General features: G+C 38.8%; 3 protein-coding genes across 9 annotated transcripts in view; 2 read left to right on the top strand and 1 right to left on the bottom strand.

Moving 5' to 3' along the window:
• Positions 1-290: 290 nt before the first annotated feature.
• On the top strand, positions 291-4,704 carry LOC108774918 (leucine-rich repeat-containing protein 47). The gene is made up of 4 exons (XM_018541159.1): positions 291-1,000; positions 1,088-1,552; positions 1,627-1,954; positions 4,194-4,704. Exons 1-4 carry the CDS (start codon positions 412-414, stop codon positions 4,396-4,398), a joined length of 1,587 nt encoding a protein of 528 aa, XP_018396661.1. The 5' UTR covers positions 291-411; the 3' UTR covers positions 4,399-4,704.
• Positions 4,705-4,835: 131 nt separating this feature from the next.
• The window catches only part of tyf (twenty-four), a 29,548-nt gene continuing 14,778 nt past the window's right edge, over positions 4,836-19,605 (top strand). For 2 of the 4 annotated variants that reach the window (XM_018541157.1, XM_018541156.1), the window contains exon 1: positions 14,848-15,460. In XM_018541157.1, the coding sequence (XP_018396659.1) occupies positions 15,095-15,460 (366 nt within the window). In that variant the 5' untranslated portion in view covers positions 14,848-15,094. Of the gene's footprint in view, positions 5,113-14,847; positions 15,461-19,605 lie in introns of those variants that run through there. The other 2 variants (XM_018541158.1, XM_018541155.1) reach the window with 2 other exon arrangements.
• Positions 6,087-9,849, bottom strand: Pis (phosphatidylinositol synthase). Of its 4 annotated transcripts, none has more exons than XM_018541161.1 (6): positions 9,710-9,849; positions 9,422-9,588; positions 9,257-9,359; positions 8,092-8,380; positions 6,869-7,032; positions 6,087-6,796 (listed from the first exon to the last, which is right to left on the bottom strand). In XM_018541161.1, exons 3-6 carry the CDS (start codon positions 9,300-9,302, stop codon positions 6,642-6,644), a joined length of 654 nt encoding a protein of 217 aa, XP_018396663.1. In that variant the 5' UTR covers positions 9,303-9,359; positions 9,422-9,588; positions 9,710-9,849; the 3' UTR covers positions 6,087-6,641. The 4 variants fall into 4 exon arrangements, with proteins under 4 accessions (XP_018396663.1, XP_018396664.1, XP_018396662.1 ...); XM_018541162.1 differs by having other exon boundaries at positions 9,257-9,355; XM_018541160.1 differs by having other exon boundaries at positions 9,257-9,588.

The following is a 19,605-nucleotide window of genomic DNA, read 5'->3' as shown; positions in this document are numbered from 1 at the left end:
ACCTGACGAGTTAATCAGATGATTTATATCAATTGGCAATATAAATTATCTTTAATCTCGATTTAATTGATTTTTTATGTATTTTTTTGAATTCTTAGAACTAGACAAAGACAGAAAGTAAATTAAATTGAGATTTAAAGATAATTGATATTTCTTCGGATTTGAATTTTAAATTTGAAGAGAAATCGAAGAGACAATCGAGCTTTGAACTTAAACGAGATTCGATTAATCGATCGAGTTCAGCCGAGTTTAGCCGACCTATGATGCAAAGCTACTTGCATCTTGCATCGCATTGCGTCATGAGTCGATCTACAGAACACGAATAACCTCAAAATAACCTCTTCCTTATCTGTTTACATTGTGGTTGCACGCGGGAGTGAATAAACTTCTCAACAAGAGGAATTCGCCACGATGACTCTCGAGGATTCATGGGAGGCCGTGAAACAAGCGGCCGAGAAAAACAGGCACGAATTGGTGCTGTCGGGCACGTCGGTGTCCAAGCTGATCGAAACGTCCGGCCTGGACAAGAACTTGTTTACCCTTCACAATTTGAATTATCTCAGCATAACGCACACGTGTCTTCAGGAGATGCCGGACGAGATCGAGAAGTTGGTGAATCTTGCGACTCTGGTGCTCCACTCGAACGAGATCGCCGCGTTACCGTGCGCGATAGCTAAATTGGCCAAGCTGAAGGTGCTCGACTGCTCGATGAACAAGTTGACGTCTCTCCCGAGGGAACTCGGTGATCATCCTAATCTGAGCACGATAAATCTTGCCTCGAATCTTCTACGAGACGTCCCGTCGCTAGCTTTGTGCACAAAATTGAGTATCCTAGACCTATCGAATAATCGGCTTGAGGCCTTTCCCGACGTTTGTCACACAGAGCTCGTACATTTGTCCGAGATTCATGTTAACGGGAATCAAATAACGGAAATTCCAATCACTATAAGTCGACTGCAGGGATTGAAGGCTTTGAATATAGCAGATAACTTGATTTCTGGTAATGCAACTTTATATGTATATGTTTCTCGTTGAATTGCATTGTTGAATATTTTTAAGTAATACATAATTATATTATGATACACAGTTGTACCAAGCGAATTAACGGATTGTAGTAAACTGAAGGAGGTGTATCTGAAAGGGAATAAATTGTCGGATAGGAGGCTGACAAAATTGATCAATCAATGTTCTACAAAGCAAATACTAGACTACGTCAAGTTGCACTGCCCGAAAAGTGAATTGTCCACAACGGAAAATACGTCGAAGAAAGGAAAGAGGAATCAGAAGGTCTCTGAAAGCGAAAGTGTAGTCGATGGCTTGGCACATAAATTGAAAGTCTTGAAAGTACTGGACGACACGCCAGTGATAAAAATGACAGAACATGTGAAAAGTATCAGGCCTTACATAGCCGCGTGCATCGTGAAAAATATAAGCTTCACAGAGGAGAGTTTCAAAAAGTTCATTCAGCTGCAAACAAGATTACACGATGGGATATGCGAGAAAAGGAATGCAGCTACAATAGCGACTCACGATTTGAAACTCATTGTACCTGGTAAATACTGAGTATTTAATAAAAGTATTACTTGCGCATTGATATTTTATTAAGATACATTTTGTTATTTGTAGGAGAACTCACGTATACGGCAATGGTGCCCACAGAATTGAAAATAAAGCCTCTAATGTACAGCAAGATATACACTGGCGCAGATCTGTTCCAGAAGTTGCAGATAGAAGCTGAGACTCTACGTAAAGAAAAGAAACGAAATGTGTATTCTGGAATACACAAGTATTTATATCTGCTGGAAGGCAAATCTTTATTCCCGTGTCTGTTGGACCAATCGCAGCACGTTATTTCGTTTCCACCCATCACAAACAGTGACGCAACAAAAATGTCTATAGCTACCCAAGAGATGCTTGTAGAAGTAACTAGTGCTTTGTCGTACACAATTTGCAGGTGAGATTCTAATGTGTATCTGACATTGTTTACATGATTTATCTCAACTCTTTTAACTGTAAATCTTGTAGTATACACAATAAGTATAGTGAGCTGAGAGATCGACTAGTTATATGCTCATTTCTAGCGATGTATATATAGATTAGCTTTAATCTCAGTTCAGTTTACTCTTTATCTTTAATTCTTAGAACTAGAAAAAGATGGAGAGTTAATTGAATCAAGATTAAAATTAATGTACTTTTGTAGTAATTATTTATTAAAAAATTTTTTTAAATAAGTATACTTCCCAGGTCAAAGAACAATGAGCTATATTTGTTATTATAATTCAATAAATTTATTACAATCAATAATATTAATTCGAAACGTTGACCTGGGAAGTATACTTATTTTAAAAAAATTTTTTTAATTTATATGAGCAGATAATTATTAATTTTTTATTTATTAAAAATACTTTTGAAAATGTTGAAGATATATTGGACCAATATTGAGCTAATATTTGATCAATATTGATATTTGACCAATATTGTGCCAATAATTGTTCCAATTCTCCTCTCATTCGATTGTAATTAGCCAATATTTTACGATTTAAGACCTTTATTTCGTAATCTTTAACGACAGCAATGATATCATTGTATTACTGTTCTGCAGTTTTTTTAATCACATATAAAACCTATGCAACACATGTAATGATATTGTTATTATCATTAAGGTCCGGTTTTTCATTTACTGGTTACCTTAACTTAATATTTCACCTAGTGGGCTTTATGTCTAACTCATGACATCATCATAGATAAAGCCTACTTGATAAAACATCAGATTACACCTAACTGTAAGTTAACAGCAAATGAAAAACCTAGAGTTACAGAATAGGCCTAAAGCTTGCTATACTTACTATGTTTTAGTACTAAAAAAAAAAATTAATTCTTAAAATTAAATGTAAATAAAGGGCATAAGGGTCGAAAAAATTAAAATAATTTTAAATGTCAAATTTTTTTAAATTATATAACAAAGAATTTTAAAGATGTGTATTCTTAAAATAATTATGTTTAAACAAAATTGATGTTACTAACCATATTGACATTATATATATACTTGATTATATATTATATAATAAAATAAATTAATAGAAGGCTCAACAAGTATAAAATAAATAAGTTGAAAATAAGAGAAAAGAGCCAAATAATTTTTAAAAAAATTATAATTATAATGAAATCAAATCATAATACATTAAAATAAAATTCGCAAAATTCGCAAACATCGTAAAATTAGTAGGTAAAATTCACAAACGTTTCGACACCGATCGGGTCATTTTCAATGTTAAATTTAAAATTAAGTGTGTATAATATAATTAACGAATCAACAATAAATTACATGTGTACAATTATAATAAAATTAACGAGTCAAAAATATAAAATTAAAAGTGTAAATTGAATAATTAATTAACGAGTCGTAAATATAAAATTAAATATGTATAATTAAATATGGATCTTCCTTTGTGTTTTTCCTCATAAGAGCTATACAAATCTATTGACAAAAAGGTATACAAATTTAAAAACTTAATTATAAAGAAGTAAATTGTATATATTACCTTAACAAAAATGTAATAAAAAATGTATAATCCAGTATAAAAATCCAGTAGATCCATTATTAAAATTAAATAAATAAATAAAATAGTCTAAATTACATATATTATATAGTTCCACGATTATCTTTTATAATGTGCACACATATTATATATCTGACTCTTCCATATGGAAATAATAATTTTTTAATTTTGTTGACACACTTTATTATTAGCTTGTATATATATGGATTCTTTTGTTGAATTGTTCTAAGAGGAACAGTTACATTCAGTTTACCAACTGCTTGAGAACAGTTTTTTCTCAAATTATAATTCATCGGAGAACTCCTATCTTGTATATTCGTTTGCATATCTAGTTTTATTTGAAGAAAAATCTGAAGATGGCTCGATGCAGAAGCCGAAACATGTAATTGTCGTTTATAACATTAACTATATATAATGTCAATATTGTTAGTAACAAGTAATTATTTTAAGAATACATCTATTAAAATTCTTTGTTACATAATTTTTAAAGACATTTAAAATTATTTTAATTTTTTCGACTCTTATGCCCTTATTTACATTTATAATTTTATTTATTAATAAGAGTCTTTACACATATATTTTTATTGAAATTAATTCTGTTATCAATAACATAGTGTACTCTTTTATTCCCAGGAATGTGTTGGATCAATTTCTGAAGGAATTGACAGTTTCGGGTCTCATCGATTCCACAGAACCGAAGGACACGGATAACAAGTGTAACAACTTGACGGTCCAACAAGTCAAAGTAGTCGACACTCAAGGAAATCTCAAGTTGGTATATCCTTCAAGGGCAGATTTAAATCTTAACGAACAGTTTATCGCCGTGCTAAGAGAATGAGGAGAACTGGAGAGTAGCTGAAATTTTTCTCTACCTGGAGATCTATTAAAAAATTTAATAGTGTTCATTAAATGAAAAAAAAAAAAAAAAGAGAGGACTATAGATTTGTGAAGTATAATAATAGAAACCCTTATTTTCGATTCGCTTGTCGTTCGAAGACTCAACGTGAGAATTCTATCGGACAGGAGAGTAATTATTTTTCGAAATGTATTTGTCGCAAGAGGAACGTCGAGATCGCGTGACGGAGTCATCGCTGATCGCGTTCGGCTCGCGCTTTATCACGTCGATTAGAGGGGTGACAGGATGCGGCGGTTATCCGCAGATTCGAATGGTCGCGAGAGCGCGAAAGGGACGTCGGCCGGCGCCGCGGCGGTAGCGGGCGACGGTGGCGCCACCGTCTCGCTGCCGAATCGCGCCGCCTCGACGAGTGCCGGTATACTCCGGACTCCGGGATCCTCGTTTGTTTTTATAACTCTCGTACCGCGCTACGCGTGCCGCGTCCGCATCCGAAACTCCCGACGTTCGCTGATCGGCATCCTCCGCTGCGTCCCCGCGGGCCGTGCGCCGCGCGGATCACCTGTCGCGGTGTCCTGGCGTTAAGAAGAAGAGGCACTCCGGCGGAGGCTCGCCAACTTTCCTCGATATGCGCGAGTGTTTGAAGTGATAATATGGCGCCGAAATTATGACTGGTCACGGGGGAGCGTGGAGTTTGAGGTTAGTACCGTTTGTTTTCCACTTTCTCGCTTGGAGCCCGCCCGCCCGTGTCGTCCGGGTCGAAAGATTCCCTTACGTTCCCCGCTGTCACCTCGTCTCGCGCCGAGCCGTTGAACGGTCGCGCGCGCCCGCGAACCTCGCCCGTCACGTTTTCTAATTATCATGTTTTGTTTTTGCGAGCAGGTGCCCCTCGATTACGGTACGGTCACGCGCGTCATTGTCCCCCCGGGGCTCCTCGTGTGGAACGATACCGCGAAATATGCCGGGTATTCGTTGCAATGTCCAACGTATGCTACACGTTTCCTTATCTTTTCCCTCTTTACATCACGAATTGAGAATATTTTTTTTTTTCCTCTCTTATCGCGCTTGATGCGTATTGATAATGTATCTTTTATTTTGAGTTTATACTTTACAATATTTATATATTTGTTATAGTTTTGAAAAGACACCGCAATACTTATATTTTGTTTTCGATTATTTTTGTTTACCATATGTTGCGAGTTTGGACAGAGTCGATAAATGTATCGCGTTCAATACAATTACAGCTCGTCCCTCTGTATACGTTGATATATTTCTGTATACTTGGTATTCATAGAATTCAGTTGTAATAAACTTAAGTGAGGAAATGTTAAAATTATGTTTTATTCAACACATTGTAATACATTGAAATCATGTTTTGCTATGTGCAGAATGTGTTACACGAGGAAAATGTTAAGATTCTCTAAACTGTCTACCTGAGAAATATAAAAAAATACAAGGATATCAATTCATAGGAATCTATATGTATATATATATGATTTCTATATATCAAAGATTCTGAAAATACAACGTCAATAACTTACTGTTCTAGTGTGTAATAAATGCTATAAACGATACGCTAAACAACAAGTCTATGACTGCATTTAGCAGGGAAAACTAGCTTTGCAATTGTAAAATTATTTAATATGATTAGTTTATGTATTTAGATCCAATGAGGAACTGAAGACGAGGCCAATCGTGATCAAGAATTTTTTTTACAATTGCAAAACTGCTTTTCTGCCGAACGTAACTTATGAAACTATGACGTATAGCGAAATATATTGGTCTTTGTGACTATTAGTGCTTTGAGAACAAGTTCCTCTCCTCTTTCGTAAAAGTATATATTTCACATATATTCTAACGTAAGTAAAGAGGTCCGGCCATTTATCTTTGGATTATTTTCAAAGAATAGTATCTTTTTTCCTACGCATCAACTAATAGACCTATTCTATGACTTTTGAAGAGTGTTATTGTTAAGCTTTCTTACTATACATTATATCTGAGACAATGTATAGCAGTAAACGACTGCTGTCGTTAAAGCTTCCAAGATAGGTCTATAAGTTCAATAGAGACACGTTTTGACCACGCATTTTTAAAAAGGTTCTTTCTGCTTCTTAAAAATATATATGGAAGTACGTAAACAATGCGTGTGTCAACAGTTTATAGAATAGGAAGATTTGTAGATCACATTCAACTTGACTAGCAAATGATGTGTTGAGAGAACGAGATTCTTAATTTACTTTAAGCCGCTCCTGACGTTCTTTCACGTCAATGATGCTGAGATTGATGCACGCCACGTATCCATGTAGTAGAGAGATAGCGGCTTTGACAAATGCTATCGGGAAGGTCAAGTACACGATTAATCGGTACAGACTCATGCCCACGACTGCAAGGTAAAGTGTCATTATACGTTCTCACGTTTGAAAAGAAAATCACGACATTGGTTACAAATACTTACAAATTGGTCCGGAAGTAAAATGCAGGAGGTACAGACCGGCATAGAATGCTTCGTTGCCAGCGCACATGAAAAATAGTACCAGACGATTCGTATAGTACAGTCTCATGATCGGATTCTCGGACATGTCGACGAACTTGTGACTGGTTTTTCCTTGCAGGAGAGTCCTGGGGTATTTCGATAAAGCAATTACTTCCTTTATTGCGTTGCATACATTATTATATGTATAATGCAACGTTATCTTGGGCCGGAATCAGACTACGCATTGAAAATTGAGATTGAAGATGGAAAATTGAAATTTGACCAATGAGGATAAAGAAATTTTAGCTCCTGTTATTTTGATTAGCCAAAATTCAATCTTTCAATCTTTTCAATCTCAATTTTCAATGCGTAGTCTGATTCCGGCCTTAGACGAAATGAGAATAGACTGCGTATTTTTATGAAGTTGTCACTATTGGATTGGAAAGAGTGAAGAGTAGCTTGGAGAGGAGTTGATAGGAAAATATTAGCCTGAAACATATCACTCTTTTTCTCGAAAGTATTAAGTTAAAAGGTATATTTTTTATTCTCGCACTGAACTACTACAACTCTTTCTCGCTTTCATGAAAGATCAAACATATACCTATCTCACTTTGAAAAGTGTACACTAGTTCTCAACTTTAGAAAAACAGATCTAAAGAGATGCTGATAATTGAAAAAAGATGTTAGTATGTTCAATTGAAATTTAGAGGCTGATCAATATACAGTCTATATCTATTGTGTTTATGAGTGCTGTTCAAGATAATTAACCTATCGGTATTCACACCTGTTAACTTCGTTTTTCTTAACAGAGACAGAGAAAGAAAAGCGATAAGTGTGAATACTTATATACGTCAAAAGCCAGTGCCTGGAAATCTTGGACTGTACTGATGTAATGCAATCTAAAGCCGGTATTCATAATCAGTTCTTATATTCAAAACCGTCTTAAGTTCAGTCTTGAGGAGTTACGAAGAGGGCCGCTTTAGCATCTTAAGACATTAGTTAAGACAGTCTTGAAATAAGAACCGACTATGAATACCGGCCTAAGAGCTATATTCATAGCTCGTTCTTATTTTAAGATCATCTTAAGATGCTGATGCGACCATTTGATTGGCTCGCGACATCTTAAAACTGTACTTAAAACGTTCTCAAATATAAAAATCAACTACAAATACCAGCTTAAATGTGTAATATATATTATTTCTTACGTGTGCAGATATATCCAGTGACAGGATATGTCAATAGCCATGCTCAATTGAAACCAGAAGGTATAGGGTTGATAGAATTGGCATAACGTAGCCATGAGACACATCGTGCCGACTCTATCCGTCAGCTGGTCCAAGATTGCACCGAACTTAGTGCTCTGGTTGTAATACCTGGCCGCATGGCCGTCTATTGCATCCAGCAACGAGCTAACCACGTAACACCACGATGCAATAACGTAGTTGGTTGACATAAAGTAGAAGGAAATCAACGCCAGAATCACTCGGCCGAAACCTGTTGAAGTGCATAATTATACTTTCTGCCGACGTCATATTTCGCACATAAACATGACTTTACCCACTGTTTTATCAGTAATATACAGTGTTTTCCGTTATCTAGATAAAATTGTCTAGATAATCATCTAGATGATAAATCGGAAAACACTGGACTAATATAATCAATCGAAGATGATCTGAAAATTTATGCTTCTAAGTGCTCGAAATAGAAATTGCTTCGAAAGGATTACGAGAAAGATTTATTATCGACTGGCCGATATAAATGTTACATAAAACAATAGCGGCGTTGACTGGATCAATAAAAGGCAACCTTAAAAACGTCGTGTACGGCCGCATGATTCGTAGTTTTATACGGTCGGCCTCGTCGACCGAATTACTCGAAATTACGCGAAACGACTCGTCGAGGGAGAATCTGATTTTCCAGCCACCTGCGTCCCGTTCGATTGAATCTTGGCGCGCATCGATACATGCCCAGACTTTAGGCCCGATTGCGCCAACGTGATTTCGATTTCAAGCGAGACTTAAACTGTCTCGGTCTCCGTCTCTCTTTCGGCTTTAATACAAGATAGAGTTTTAAGTCTTTCGCTTAAAATCAAGTAATGTGTTGATCCAACCGGGCCTTAATGCGTATTACAGTACAAAGTAAAGCCCATTCTACAATTGCGTGAGCGTAGCTGTAACTGGTTGTAGTTGTAAGGGTCAACCAATCGCAGTCAAATACGAGGAGAACATTCGACTGCGATCGGTTAATTCTTACAACTACAACCAATAACAACTGCGCAATTGTAGAATGGGCTTAATGGGTTCGCCACACCACGCACTTGTCAGTGTTATTATCTCACGAGGAAAATATCTCGAGATTAGGTATATTTACCGATGATGTTGGGCACGAACAAAAAAATATTCTCCGACTTGGCCATTTCGGCGTGCTCCGGCGTGCTCCGGGCGGTGGAGTCCCTCTCCGCGGGAATATCTATCTACGAGATAATGATTTATCTAGAATTGCCCGTGTCAAGGGATTATCTCGATGCCGACTCACGTATCTGCAGACACTTCACTCGGACCGTGACAAACCGTGTCTGAATGCACGCACGATTTTCTCTCTCTCTCTATCTGTCCTCTGTATCGTGAGCGTGGCGTCGCGCCGTCCGGATGCAGCTGACAGCCGACAGCGATGGGAACAAAGTGTCGGCATCGAACGGTATTCTGAATGCACGCACGATTTTCTCTCTCTCTCTATCTGTCCTCTGTATCGTGAGCGTGGCGTCGCACCGTCCGGATGCAGCTGACAGCCGACAGCGATGGGAACAAAGTGTCGGCATCGAACGTATTCGCGCTCGACTTCGAGATGTATCGACTTGCGGTGACGCGCATTGCACACCGACCACGATCGGTGGTCCACGGCCGTGACTAGTCCCACACGCGCCACGCGCACGTTTGCCTGTACTTGATACGAGACTTTTCTATTCGCCCCGCATTGTGCTGTAAGAAATAGACCTTTTATGTTTGAAAAACGCAAGTCGTATTATTGCCCTACATTCTCTATACTACGAGTGATTTCGACTGATTAAGATCGATTTGAATGATTAAACTATTAAGCAATTTAATAATATGAACATATAAATGTTTAACGTCGAGTTTTTTTTTCTTTTTAATTAGTTGATTTAATAAAATATATTGTAGATATGTGTGATAAAAATTAATATTAACTTTTTGTTATTTAACATGGAAAGAGATTAGATTGAACTTAAAGATTAACGAAATAGTAATTTTGTTGGAGCAAGTTAATCATCGATTAGATTGATCGGAATTCAATATTATAATTGTGTTAAAGCTCTAAATTTTTTAAATTACCTTTAATGTCGTTCAATTTATTCTTTATCTAATTCTTAGACTTATGCTCATTTCCACCAATGCAGATTAACTTTAATCTCGGTTCAATTTGCTCTTCGTCTTTTTCGTTCAAATTCTAAAAATTAGAAAAAGATTAACAGTAAGTTAAACCGAGATTAAAGTTAATCTGCATTGGTGGAAACAGGCATTAGAAAAGGATAAAAGTAAATTACCAATCAAAGTTAATCTACATTGAAAGATACATAAGTTCTGGTTCCACGTGAGATTAATTTTAATCTCGGTTTAACTTGGTAATTTTTAGAACATTTTTCTAAAGTAACAATTGGTAAAAATAACAAAAAAAAACTGTCTAATGTTCGTTTCTATCAATACAGATTAACTTTAATCTCAATTCAATTTACTTTCCATCTTTTGTTTCATTCTTAGAATAATACGATGAAGAGAATTTGTTTGTACCGAGGTTAAAGTTGAACAGTGGTAAAAACAGGCGAGAGACTAAAAGAGGATAAGCAATTCTAACAATGTAGTTATCTATTATCAGGCTGTGTTGAATATATAATTCAAATCAATACCAAATCGGAGCAATGATAGCCCAGCTGATTGAGGTACGCTGATTATTTATATTTATATGATACAATCATGAAATAATCGCAAATGTTTCACGATCATAAATGTTGTCCTTCTCAATGAATAAAATAATACAAAAAAATATATCAAATTACATACATCGCTTATGATATATATAATATACATACATCATATGTAACATACATTCATATTACATCTCGTAAGATTATATCATACATGTACATACAGATAGGCGCTGAATGTATTAGATTAGGTGTATTAGTTTCCGCCGTTTTTTCATCAAAAATTGGGCATTTATTGCGAAAGAACGGCGCCTAATGTTTCATTCCAAGTATTGTCCACCGCTAGCCACTATAGCCCGATCAATGTAGGAGTTTCGACAAAGTTAATTTAAGTACAGAATTTTTTGACGTAGTTAGGTTCCAAAGATGGAATAGAATATAAAACCACAGTTTTATACCAAAATTTGATATGTCGTCTATCCGGAATTTTGGATTTTGCGTTTTTTCCATTTTGCAGGCGTATTTTGCATTTCTCGCTGAAAATGGTAATAACAAAATTTGTAGAGAATTAAATTCTCTATCTTTTTTATTTCAACAATTTTGTTGTAAAATGATTATTTATTGCTAATAATGAGCAAAAAGTGTCAAAAATTAGGACATTGACCCAGTTTTTTCGATTTTTGGACCATTTTTATTAAAAATAAGTGATACATTCAAATGGCAAAGTTGTAGAGGACTAAATTCCCTACAACTTTTGTAGAAACAAGTTTTTCGTACGACGCATGGATTACGCCCGGGAACATGCTGAACACAGAGGCATGGCGGAAAAGCGACTCAACTCATAAACAACAAATAAAAAAAACTAAAAAAAAACAACAAATAACAAAAACAACTAATAACGACAGCTAATAACAACTAACAGCTGTTCACAAGGCCTACCTTTCTTCTATTGTCCCGATCCCAGGTACTTGCGAGTTCCCCCACGCCTGAGTTGACAGTCTTCCCCTATGCTACTATGTTACCGGCCGTGATTCATACGTCGTACGAAAAACTTGTTTCTACAAAAGTTGTAGGGAATTTAGTCCTCTACAACTTTGCCATTTGAATGTGTCACTTATTCTTAATAAAAATGGTCCAAAAATTGAAAAAACTGGGTCAATGTCCTAATTTTTGACATTTTGCTCATTATTAGCAATAAATAATCATTTTACAACAAAATTGTTCAGATAAAAAAGATAGAGAATTTAATTCTCTATAAATTTGGTTATTACCATTTTCAGCGAGAAATGCAAAATACGCCTGCAAAATGGAAAAAACGCAAAATCCAAAATTCCGGATAGACGCCATATCAAATTTTGGTATAAAATTGTGGTTTTATATTCTATTCCATCTTTGGAACCTAACTGCGTCAAAAAATTTTGTACTTAAATTAACTTTGAATGATGGTCAAATTTTGTCTAGGATGATCGGGCTACTACTTTTTCCCCATCTTTCTGGTAACTGGTGGATTCCACGTCGAAAAAAACAAAAACCGTCGAAATTATACTCCCTAATAATTTAATTCAAATAAAAATTGTTGGTACACTTATTCATAAATAAAGGGTATAAGAAAGTAACATTTCGGTTTTATCTCTGCTTGTTACAACGGAAGCACAAGGAGATCAGCTAAGGACCCGGGCGCTGCGCCGAGTGGGCACGCGGCTGCACGCCGGACGACATTTTCGGAGGGCCAAGAGCGGCTGGTCCGCCGCCGTTCCTCTGCGCAAAAGCGAGCGATCCCGCTTGTTGTATATGTGTCGCGACGGGAAAGTGTCAAAAGTCCGTTGTAAAGCAAGACTGGTCCCGCTCTCTCGGCTCTCCCCGGTGATAATCGTTCGCGCGCGTGCGGACGACCGCGGCGTCGCGCCTCGGCCGGAGGGTGTCCCCGGAGCTTCCTCCAGGGTGGACCCCGCGTCTCGCCCTTCGCGGATCGGCTCCGCGCGCGAATCACCGTGCGCGTCTTTCGCTCAAAATCGAAGCTCCACCGCGGTCGGCTTTTGCGACCCGCCGTGTGAATCTCGCTGATAAACATTCGCCGCGTGCGTGCGTGCGTCGTCGTCGTCATCCGGAGCCGATCCTCCGGTTCGCTGGAAGACGTGCGTCGCGGAGAGAAGCCAACCGTTCCTCCCCTCCCCAGGAAGAGGCAATGTCGCGCGATCGATAACCCGGCGCCCGATCTCGGGGACCAGAATTAAATTGACTCTACTCGGGAGAGAGAGAGAGGAAGGAGAGCGCGCGCGGTATCTGCTATGCCGACGGTATTCGCGCAGTGAGGACCGTCCGTGGTGTCGCGCCGACGGATCGCGACGTCGCGCGCTGGCCGGCGATGACGGATTCGTTCGCCGAGCCGCACGGGACGCGTGGCCGAAGGAAATAGGCGACGCGCCGCGCGCGGCGCGGGTACGCGCTTGCGCGCGCGCCACCGTCTGTCCCGGGTGTGTGTTTGTATGCGGCAGGGAAGAGGGAGCGTCGCAGAGCTGGGCTTTTTAACGCGCGAGCGTTTTCCCCCGCGAGAGACGTATCCTCGCGAAACGGACACTCGCACTCTCTCTCTCTCTCTCTCGTCGCTCCGTGGCGTACCGTACCACGTATATGTGCGTGCGTGCGTGCGCGCAGCGGCGGCGGCCATTTTGAATCGATGAGTGCTCGCCGCGCGGCGGCGATTATCAACATCGCCGCGTCGTAACGCCAAAATTGGACGGTTTCCCGTTGCGTGTCGCCGTACCTCGACGACGCCGCCGCCGCCTATCCGCGACCCTCCTCGCTGCCTGAGAGGCCTCGACGACGCCGCCGCCCTCACCCGTTGTCATCGTCGTCGACGTTGTACATTTAGAAATGGCACTGTCCGACCACCGGGCTCTCCACTTTCGGGAGGTAACGCCGACGAGCGCGACAGCGACACCGAATCACCATTCTCGGCCCCGACGACCATTCTCGGCAGATCTGCACTTTTGAGAAGCCGGAGGGATCCACCCTCGTCACTCCTCGACAGAAGAGGAACAAGAGAGAGGAGGCGGTGGAGGAGAGGCGAGAAGCAGCAGCGCACGCGGTCGAATCCACCCGTTGGGCGACGCGTCGATCGTTCAAAATTTGACATGTGACCGCCAGAGCGGTGCTCGCGTTTACGTAAGTTGCCCTCCCGAGAACGGGACGCCTCGCTCTCGGAACGTATTCGGGAAGGAAACGCTGTGTGATTCCGAGTGTCGCCGTAAGGTTTCCCTCTCTCTCTCTCCCGCTCTCACGTGTGTATATACCTTCGTTGCGACGACGAGGAAGGAAAACAATCGTCTCCGAAAAAAACACCGTTTCGCCACAGCTCGTCGCGATCGATGACGTCGCGACGGACAGCTGTGTCGCCGCCGCGCCAGTTGACAGTCCGCTCGACAGTCCGAGTTAACCTCAAACTCGCGCGAGGTTGAGCGCGTATCAGGGACGTCCACCGCCGACGGAGTGTTGCGCGAAGTGCGCCGTCCCGATCTCCCGGACGGAGAAAGCGGTACCGAGATCCTCCGCGAGAGGAAAATCTCGCGGTTGAATTCTCCAGGAGAATCAATCGCCGCGAGAGGCACCACGGGGCCATCTTTCTCCGTTGAGCGCGCGCGCGCGCGCGCGCACGCGCGTGCGGAATCCAGTGCGAGGGTCTCCGCGGAAATTCCGCGTCACACCGAGAAATTGTGTGCGCGTGTTGAATCCCCGGAATAACCCACGGAAGAGTGTCGTCTTCGATCGAAATCGTCCTTCCTGGATCTCGATTGCCTCCCTTCCAGATTAAGGACTCTCTGTGTGTATCTCTCTCTCTTTCTCTCTCTCTGTCTCGTCTTCTGGCCTGAATACTTTTCAACACGAGAATTACGACTCTTCAACTAAACTGAATCCTGAATCGACGGCTCGTCTACGTTCCTGTCAACATTTCGATCAGCTGGTCCACCTTTTCTAGGTCGCGATTATCTCTCTTTCTCTCTCTCTTTCTCTTTCTCTCTTTCTCTATGATCCAAGAAAGTACAAGGAGAAGAAAAGCTGATTAATTCGATTAAACGATTAAAAGACTTAGCGCCCTGCACAAGCAATCCTTGGATTCGACCTCGACGTTGTCAACGACGCCTGTCCTCATCTAAGCGCTCGTCCAACCGAGAGTACTGCGTCTTCAATGCGGTATGCGAACAGTCCTTTCGCGGCCCTTCGCGCCCCTTGAAGGATAAAGAGAAAAGAGGAGAGATGACGAGGGAGCCATGAGCACCGCGGACACCGCGCTGTCAATCTCGATCAAGATGGCCCCAGGGCCGGAACATCGTCAGGAACCGGTAGCTCCTGACAAGATCGCTGAAAGCGACCGTGCCGCCGACGCCGCCGCCGCCGCCGCTGCTGCCGCCGATGTAGTTATCGATATAGAGAACGTCAACGCCGTATCGACGTCCGGTAGCAGCAACAGCAACAATAATAACGACGACGACGTCGCCGTAGCCGCCGTCGCCGTCGCCGTCATCGCCGCGGAGCAAAGTTCGAACATCGAGATTGCTCCGGCTAATTTTGCCGCTGGCGCCGCCGATTCGATCAGCCAAAGCTCACCGCTGAACAGCGGCGCCGACAGCAAACAGGTGAGCATCGCAGCGGCGACCGCGATCGAGGAAACGTCCGACACTCTTCTTCCTTTCTTCGGTTCTTAAGCGGCTTTCCGCGATAAGCCATAAAAAAATTGATCGCAATCAAGTAGTCGGTTGGTCCGCTCACGTTCGATTGTGGCTGGTCAATTTCTTACGACTTAAGCTCGCTTAAGCTTAGCTAATGGCTTAATGTAGAGAATGTTAAGGCTGGAAACACAGATCTTTGCACGATACATAGTGTATAAGGCGTAAGAAAAATCAACTAATATGAGTCTTTTATATCGTGCTAAGGAAAAGAAATGGCTTTGAATGGTTCATTTTCTAAAAGGCTTTCCGTAAGCCATTGTGAGCTTCCTACAATAAAATATTATATTATATTATCCAAGCTTTCAGTTTTAAGTTATAAAAAATTGACCAATCACACACACAGTCAATGTGAGAAGAATACATGATTGGTCAATTTCTTACGATTTTTTTTCAAGCTTAGATGATGGCTTATTGTAGAAAGCCCATTAGTAATAAATCAGAAGTCAGAAGTTAGAAATTGACCAATCACATTTGAACATGAGAAGAATACTCGACTATAATTGGTCAATTTCCAGCTTCTGACTTTTGATTCATTACTAAAGGCTTATTATGGAAAATCTCTTATGGATTATGCATTACCATATATAAAATAATGACAAGTACACAGGATAAATTTTGAAATTGTATTATTGAAGGTCTAAGATCTTCACTTTTCATTATTATAGCATAGCAATATGGTTTTTTCCAAGATGGAAATGTCAAAAGTGAAAATTTTTATCGTAAAATGTAGTGGAAAAGGTTTTTATTGTGCATTTTTTATGTACCACAGAGAAAGAATTATATGATTGTTAGCTTAGAGGGCTTAGAGGTGAAGCACGTAACTTCTTCCTTGTCGAAAATATGAAAAATGAAGATTTTTGTGAATGTATGTATCTAGGTATACATACACAAAAATTTTCACTTTTCACTGTTTCCGCTTTAGGGAGAAAGTTACATGATTGGCTGATCTCACTAGAAAGGCATTTTCGTTGTTTCGGAATCAAATTCACGCATGAAAAAGTAATGCATTGATATTCGATCATTCGCTGCTCCAATTTCTTCTTTTTTCATTTTTAAATATGAAAGAATTTTAAATGTGATATGTAAACCATATTATAAATTCTGATGGTAATATTAATTGCTTTCCATTTACACTTCGTGATTCTCAGATAATTCTCACTTGTGACGTCATAACTCAGTTGAATGCGCGTTTCTTTTGCATTCTGAGAAGTGAGATTCAACCGAGTTTTTATCTGTAAACTGCAAAGTTCGAGAACGTGTGCTTACTGAATCTCGTAGACTCACCTTAAAAGTGAGGTTATGAATCTGTGTTGTCATTTGTTAATTTTACCAAAATAAGCAAGTAGTGATGTCATTAAGTATTTCATACTCAGCTCACTTCAAATTTGCAGTTTCATTTGCGTGAAAATGGAAAGCAACTATTGGGTTACGATCTTCCCTCTGGAAAATGATCTATTTCCTTTTTGTCGACGATGTCACAATAATCATTTATATCTGTTTAATAAATTGGATTCTGTGGCTAGCACATTCTTTTTATTTCTCTAAAATAGAATACCGGGAAAGAGAGTATTGATATTGTAATCCAATAGGAATGAATTTATTTAAAAATAATGCGCAAACATCTCACACGCTATATTTATCTCACCTTATTTTAACGTGTGTTCTTTTCGAAATTTACAAATTACGACGGAAGGTTAGAAGTCGTCTATTTTTTTCTGATTTTGTTAAGGTTAACGCACAATTGAATTAAGGTTAAAGGACAGACAATAGGAACAGAAAACACGAAAAAAAAATCTAAAATATAATCTAAATCGTGTATATCAGGAAATAAGTTGAAAATTTCAAAAGAGTAAATTTTTGTTAGAATATTTATAATTTTATTGATCAAAATCCCTAATGAATTTGCTCACTTTTGTAACTTTTATTTCGTTTTAAAACACACAATTGATCACTTGGTAGGTCGAAATCTGTGTTCTCTGTGCTTTTTATTATACATTAGAGTTCATCACACGTAAAATAACATAATTTGTATAAACATAAAATAAAGACCGAAAAGATCTTTACATAACGCATAATGCGTAAGCAGATAAACCAATCTGTCTTTTGTGTAAAAAAAAAAGGAAATAAAAGACTTTGATTGATTCATTTTTATGCATTATGCGATATGAGTTATGCAAGACTCTTGTGTTCCTGCCCTAAAGCCGCTAGACTAATGAGTATCTTATATGAATCAATATAGTCTTTATGCTGAATGCTCATTGGTCGACAGCCTTATGTTATGCTTATGCACTCTTTAAATCTTTTTAGATTAAAGTTTCATTTGTAAGAGGAGTGAAAATTCTGCTACTATCGAATAAGAGTGACAGATTTTCATTCTTTTGGAGTGAGATTTCATTCCAAGAAATTTAGAGAACAGCTTATATCATTTTATGTGTTACAAGCTTTCTATGGGGTAAAGTGGGGCAATTTAAATAGAGATTAACAACAATTTCTCGAAATTATATAAAAAATTTAGGTTACATTGTGTATTCAATTAAACATACAACAAAATGTATGTTAAAATTTCTGTTAATTAATAATAAATCAGAAATCAAAAGCTAGAAATAAATCAACAATAGTGGAGTATTTTTCTCATATTAAATTCAATTGGTTAATTTCTAACTTTTAACTTCTGTTTTACAACTAATAACCTATTGTAGAAAGCTTTTAATAGATTTAACGAAACAAGAAAAATAGGTGACCTCTGAATAATAGATTTCAACGTTCAGATTAGGAATGGTGTAGGTAGATTTCAATCTATTATTTTCTATTCTTGTTGCTCTTCAATTGAGCATTTCAACTTTAGAGAGAAACTCGACAAAAATATACACCTCGCCTGGATCTTTATCACGATTTAAGGACACGCTCCTGAAAGTTAGTTGTACGCTCCTGAAATGGCCGTGCCGGCCCTCAATAGAGCGAGGACACGTCCGCGCAAATACATTCTCAATACCCCTTTTTGGTGTTCGATTAGCTCGCGTAATTTCTGTCAGGCAATTAGGCAACTCAATTGCGAGCCCAAGCGCCGCTTCGATTCTTGATTCACGTGTGTATTGCGTAATAAGAATTGGGGGAGCTATTGTGCTGAATTTACACGAAATCGATAGAATGGCCGAACGATGGATTGTGGCCGAATTATATACCAGAATACGCGAGAGAGCAGCGGAGAAATTAATATTACGAATCCGTTTTGCAAGAAGTACGTTAATAGGCATTTAACATATATTGCAATTTACATATATCAGTGTAAATATTTATTTCCGTTAAATGTTTTCTCTCTGCGTTTTATTTATGACTAATAACTGTCGGAAAGAAGCTTTGTCATGTTCTCCGCGAGTAATCACTCGTCTTCTCGATGAGTAATTATAACCTCGTTATGTACTTTGTATTTCTGTATATATTACCATCTCTTTTTTTTATTATTATTATTATTTCACCGCTCATTTTTTTGCTCGTTTTTTTTCTTACAAAACAGATAAGGGTCAAGTCGCTCGTCATTACGCGACGATGCAGCGATTAAATCAAAGTTTTTCATCTTCCTAAAATTACGTAATTATGATTTTATAGCTTCACGGTTTTTCGTTGAAGATCCCGATTTTGATTTTCAGCGGATGGAGCTTTAATTGAATAGCGCTATAAGTCGCTTTAACCTTTACAGGATAGAAAGTCTCTTTAGTACCGCTACAGTGGGGCTAAAACAGGGTCATATTTTTTTGAAGCAAGGAATATGATAAATTATAATAAACCTTATCCAAGGAAAAGCTGTTATAAGATTTAGAAAATAGATGTCCGCGCTCTTTAAAGATTAATTGATCAATTTATGGTTATTTGTGCTACAGTTTTTTCGCGTTACCTATATTGACGTTCTTTGTTTTTTCTACAATTTTATCGTCTGACCTTTGAAAATTTTAATTCATAACAAAGACATGTGGATTCTTGCGATCTATTAAAATTTTTCGAATAGTAGGTATCAGTATACTTCTATCTGCAGATTTAGAAAATTTAACATTTTC

This window comes from Cyphomyrmex costatus, unplaced genomic scaffold (genome assembly GCF_001594065.2).
Source record: "Cyphomyrmex costatus isolate MS0001 unplaced genomic scaffold, Ccosl1.0 scaffold277, whole genome shotgun sequence".
NCBI lineage: Eukaryota > Metazoa > Arthropoda > Insecta > Hymenoptera > Formicidae > Cyphomyrmex > Cyphomyrmex costatus.
Note: the sequence above shows the minus strand (reverse complement) of the source record. Positions and strands in the feature narration are given on the sequence as shown.

Coding starts and splice junctions, on each gene's coding strand:
- LOC108774918 (XM_018541159.1), top strand. CDS start 412: ATGACTCTCGAGGATTCATGGGAGGCCGTGAAACAAGCGGCCGAGAAA. Junction 1,001..1,087: donor AGCAGATAACTTGATTTCTG/GTAATGCAACTT, acceptor TATGATACACAG/TTGTACCAAGCGAATTAACG. Junction 1,955..4,193: donor TTGTCGTACACAATTTGCAG/GTGAGATTCTAA, acceptor TTTTATTCCCAG/GAATGTGTTGGATCAATTTC.
- Pis (XM_018541160.1), bottom strand. CDS start 9,302: ATGGCCAAGTCGGAGAATATTTTTTTGTTCGTGCCCAACATCATCG. Junction 8,381..9,256: donor GTTCGTGCCCAACATCATCG/GTAAATATACCT, acceptor GCACTTCAACAG/GTTTCGGCCGAGTGATTCTG. Junction 7,033..8,091: donor CACTGGATATATCTGCACAC/GTAAGAAATAAT, acceptor GAAATACCCCAG/GACTCTCCTGCAAGGAAAAA.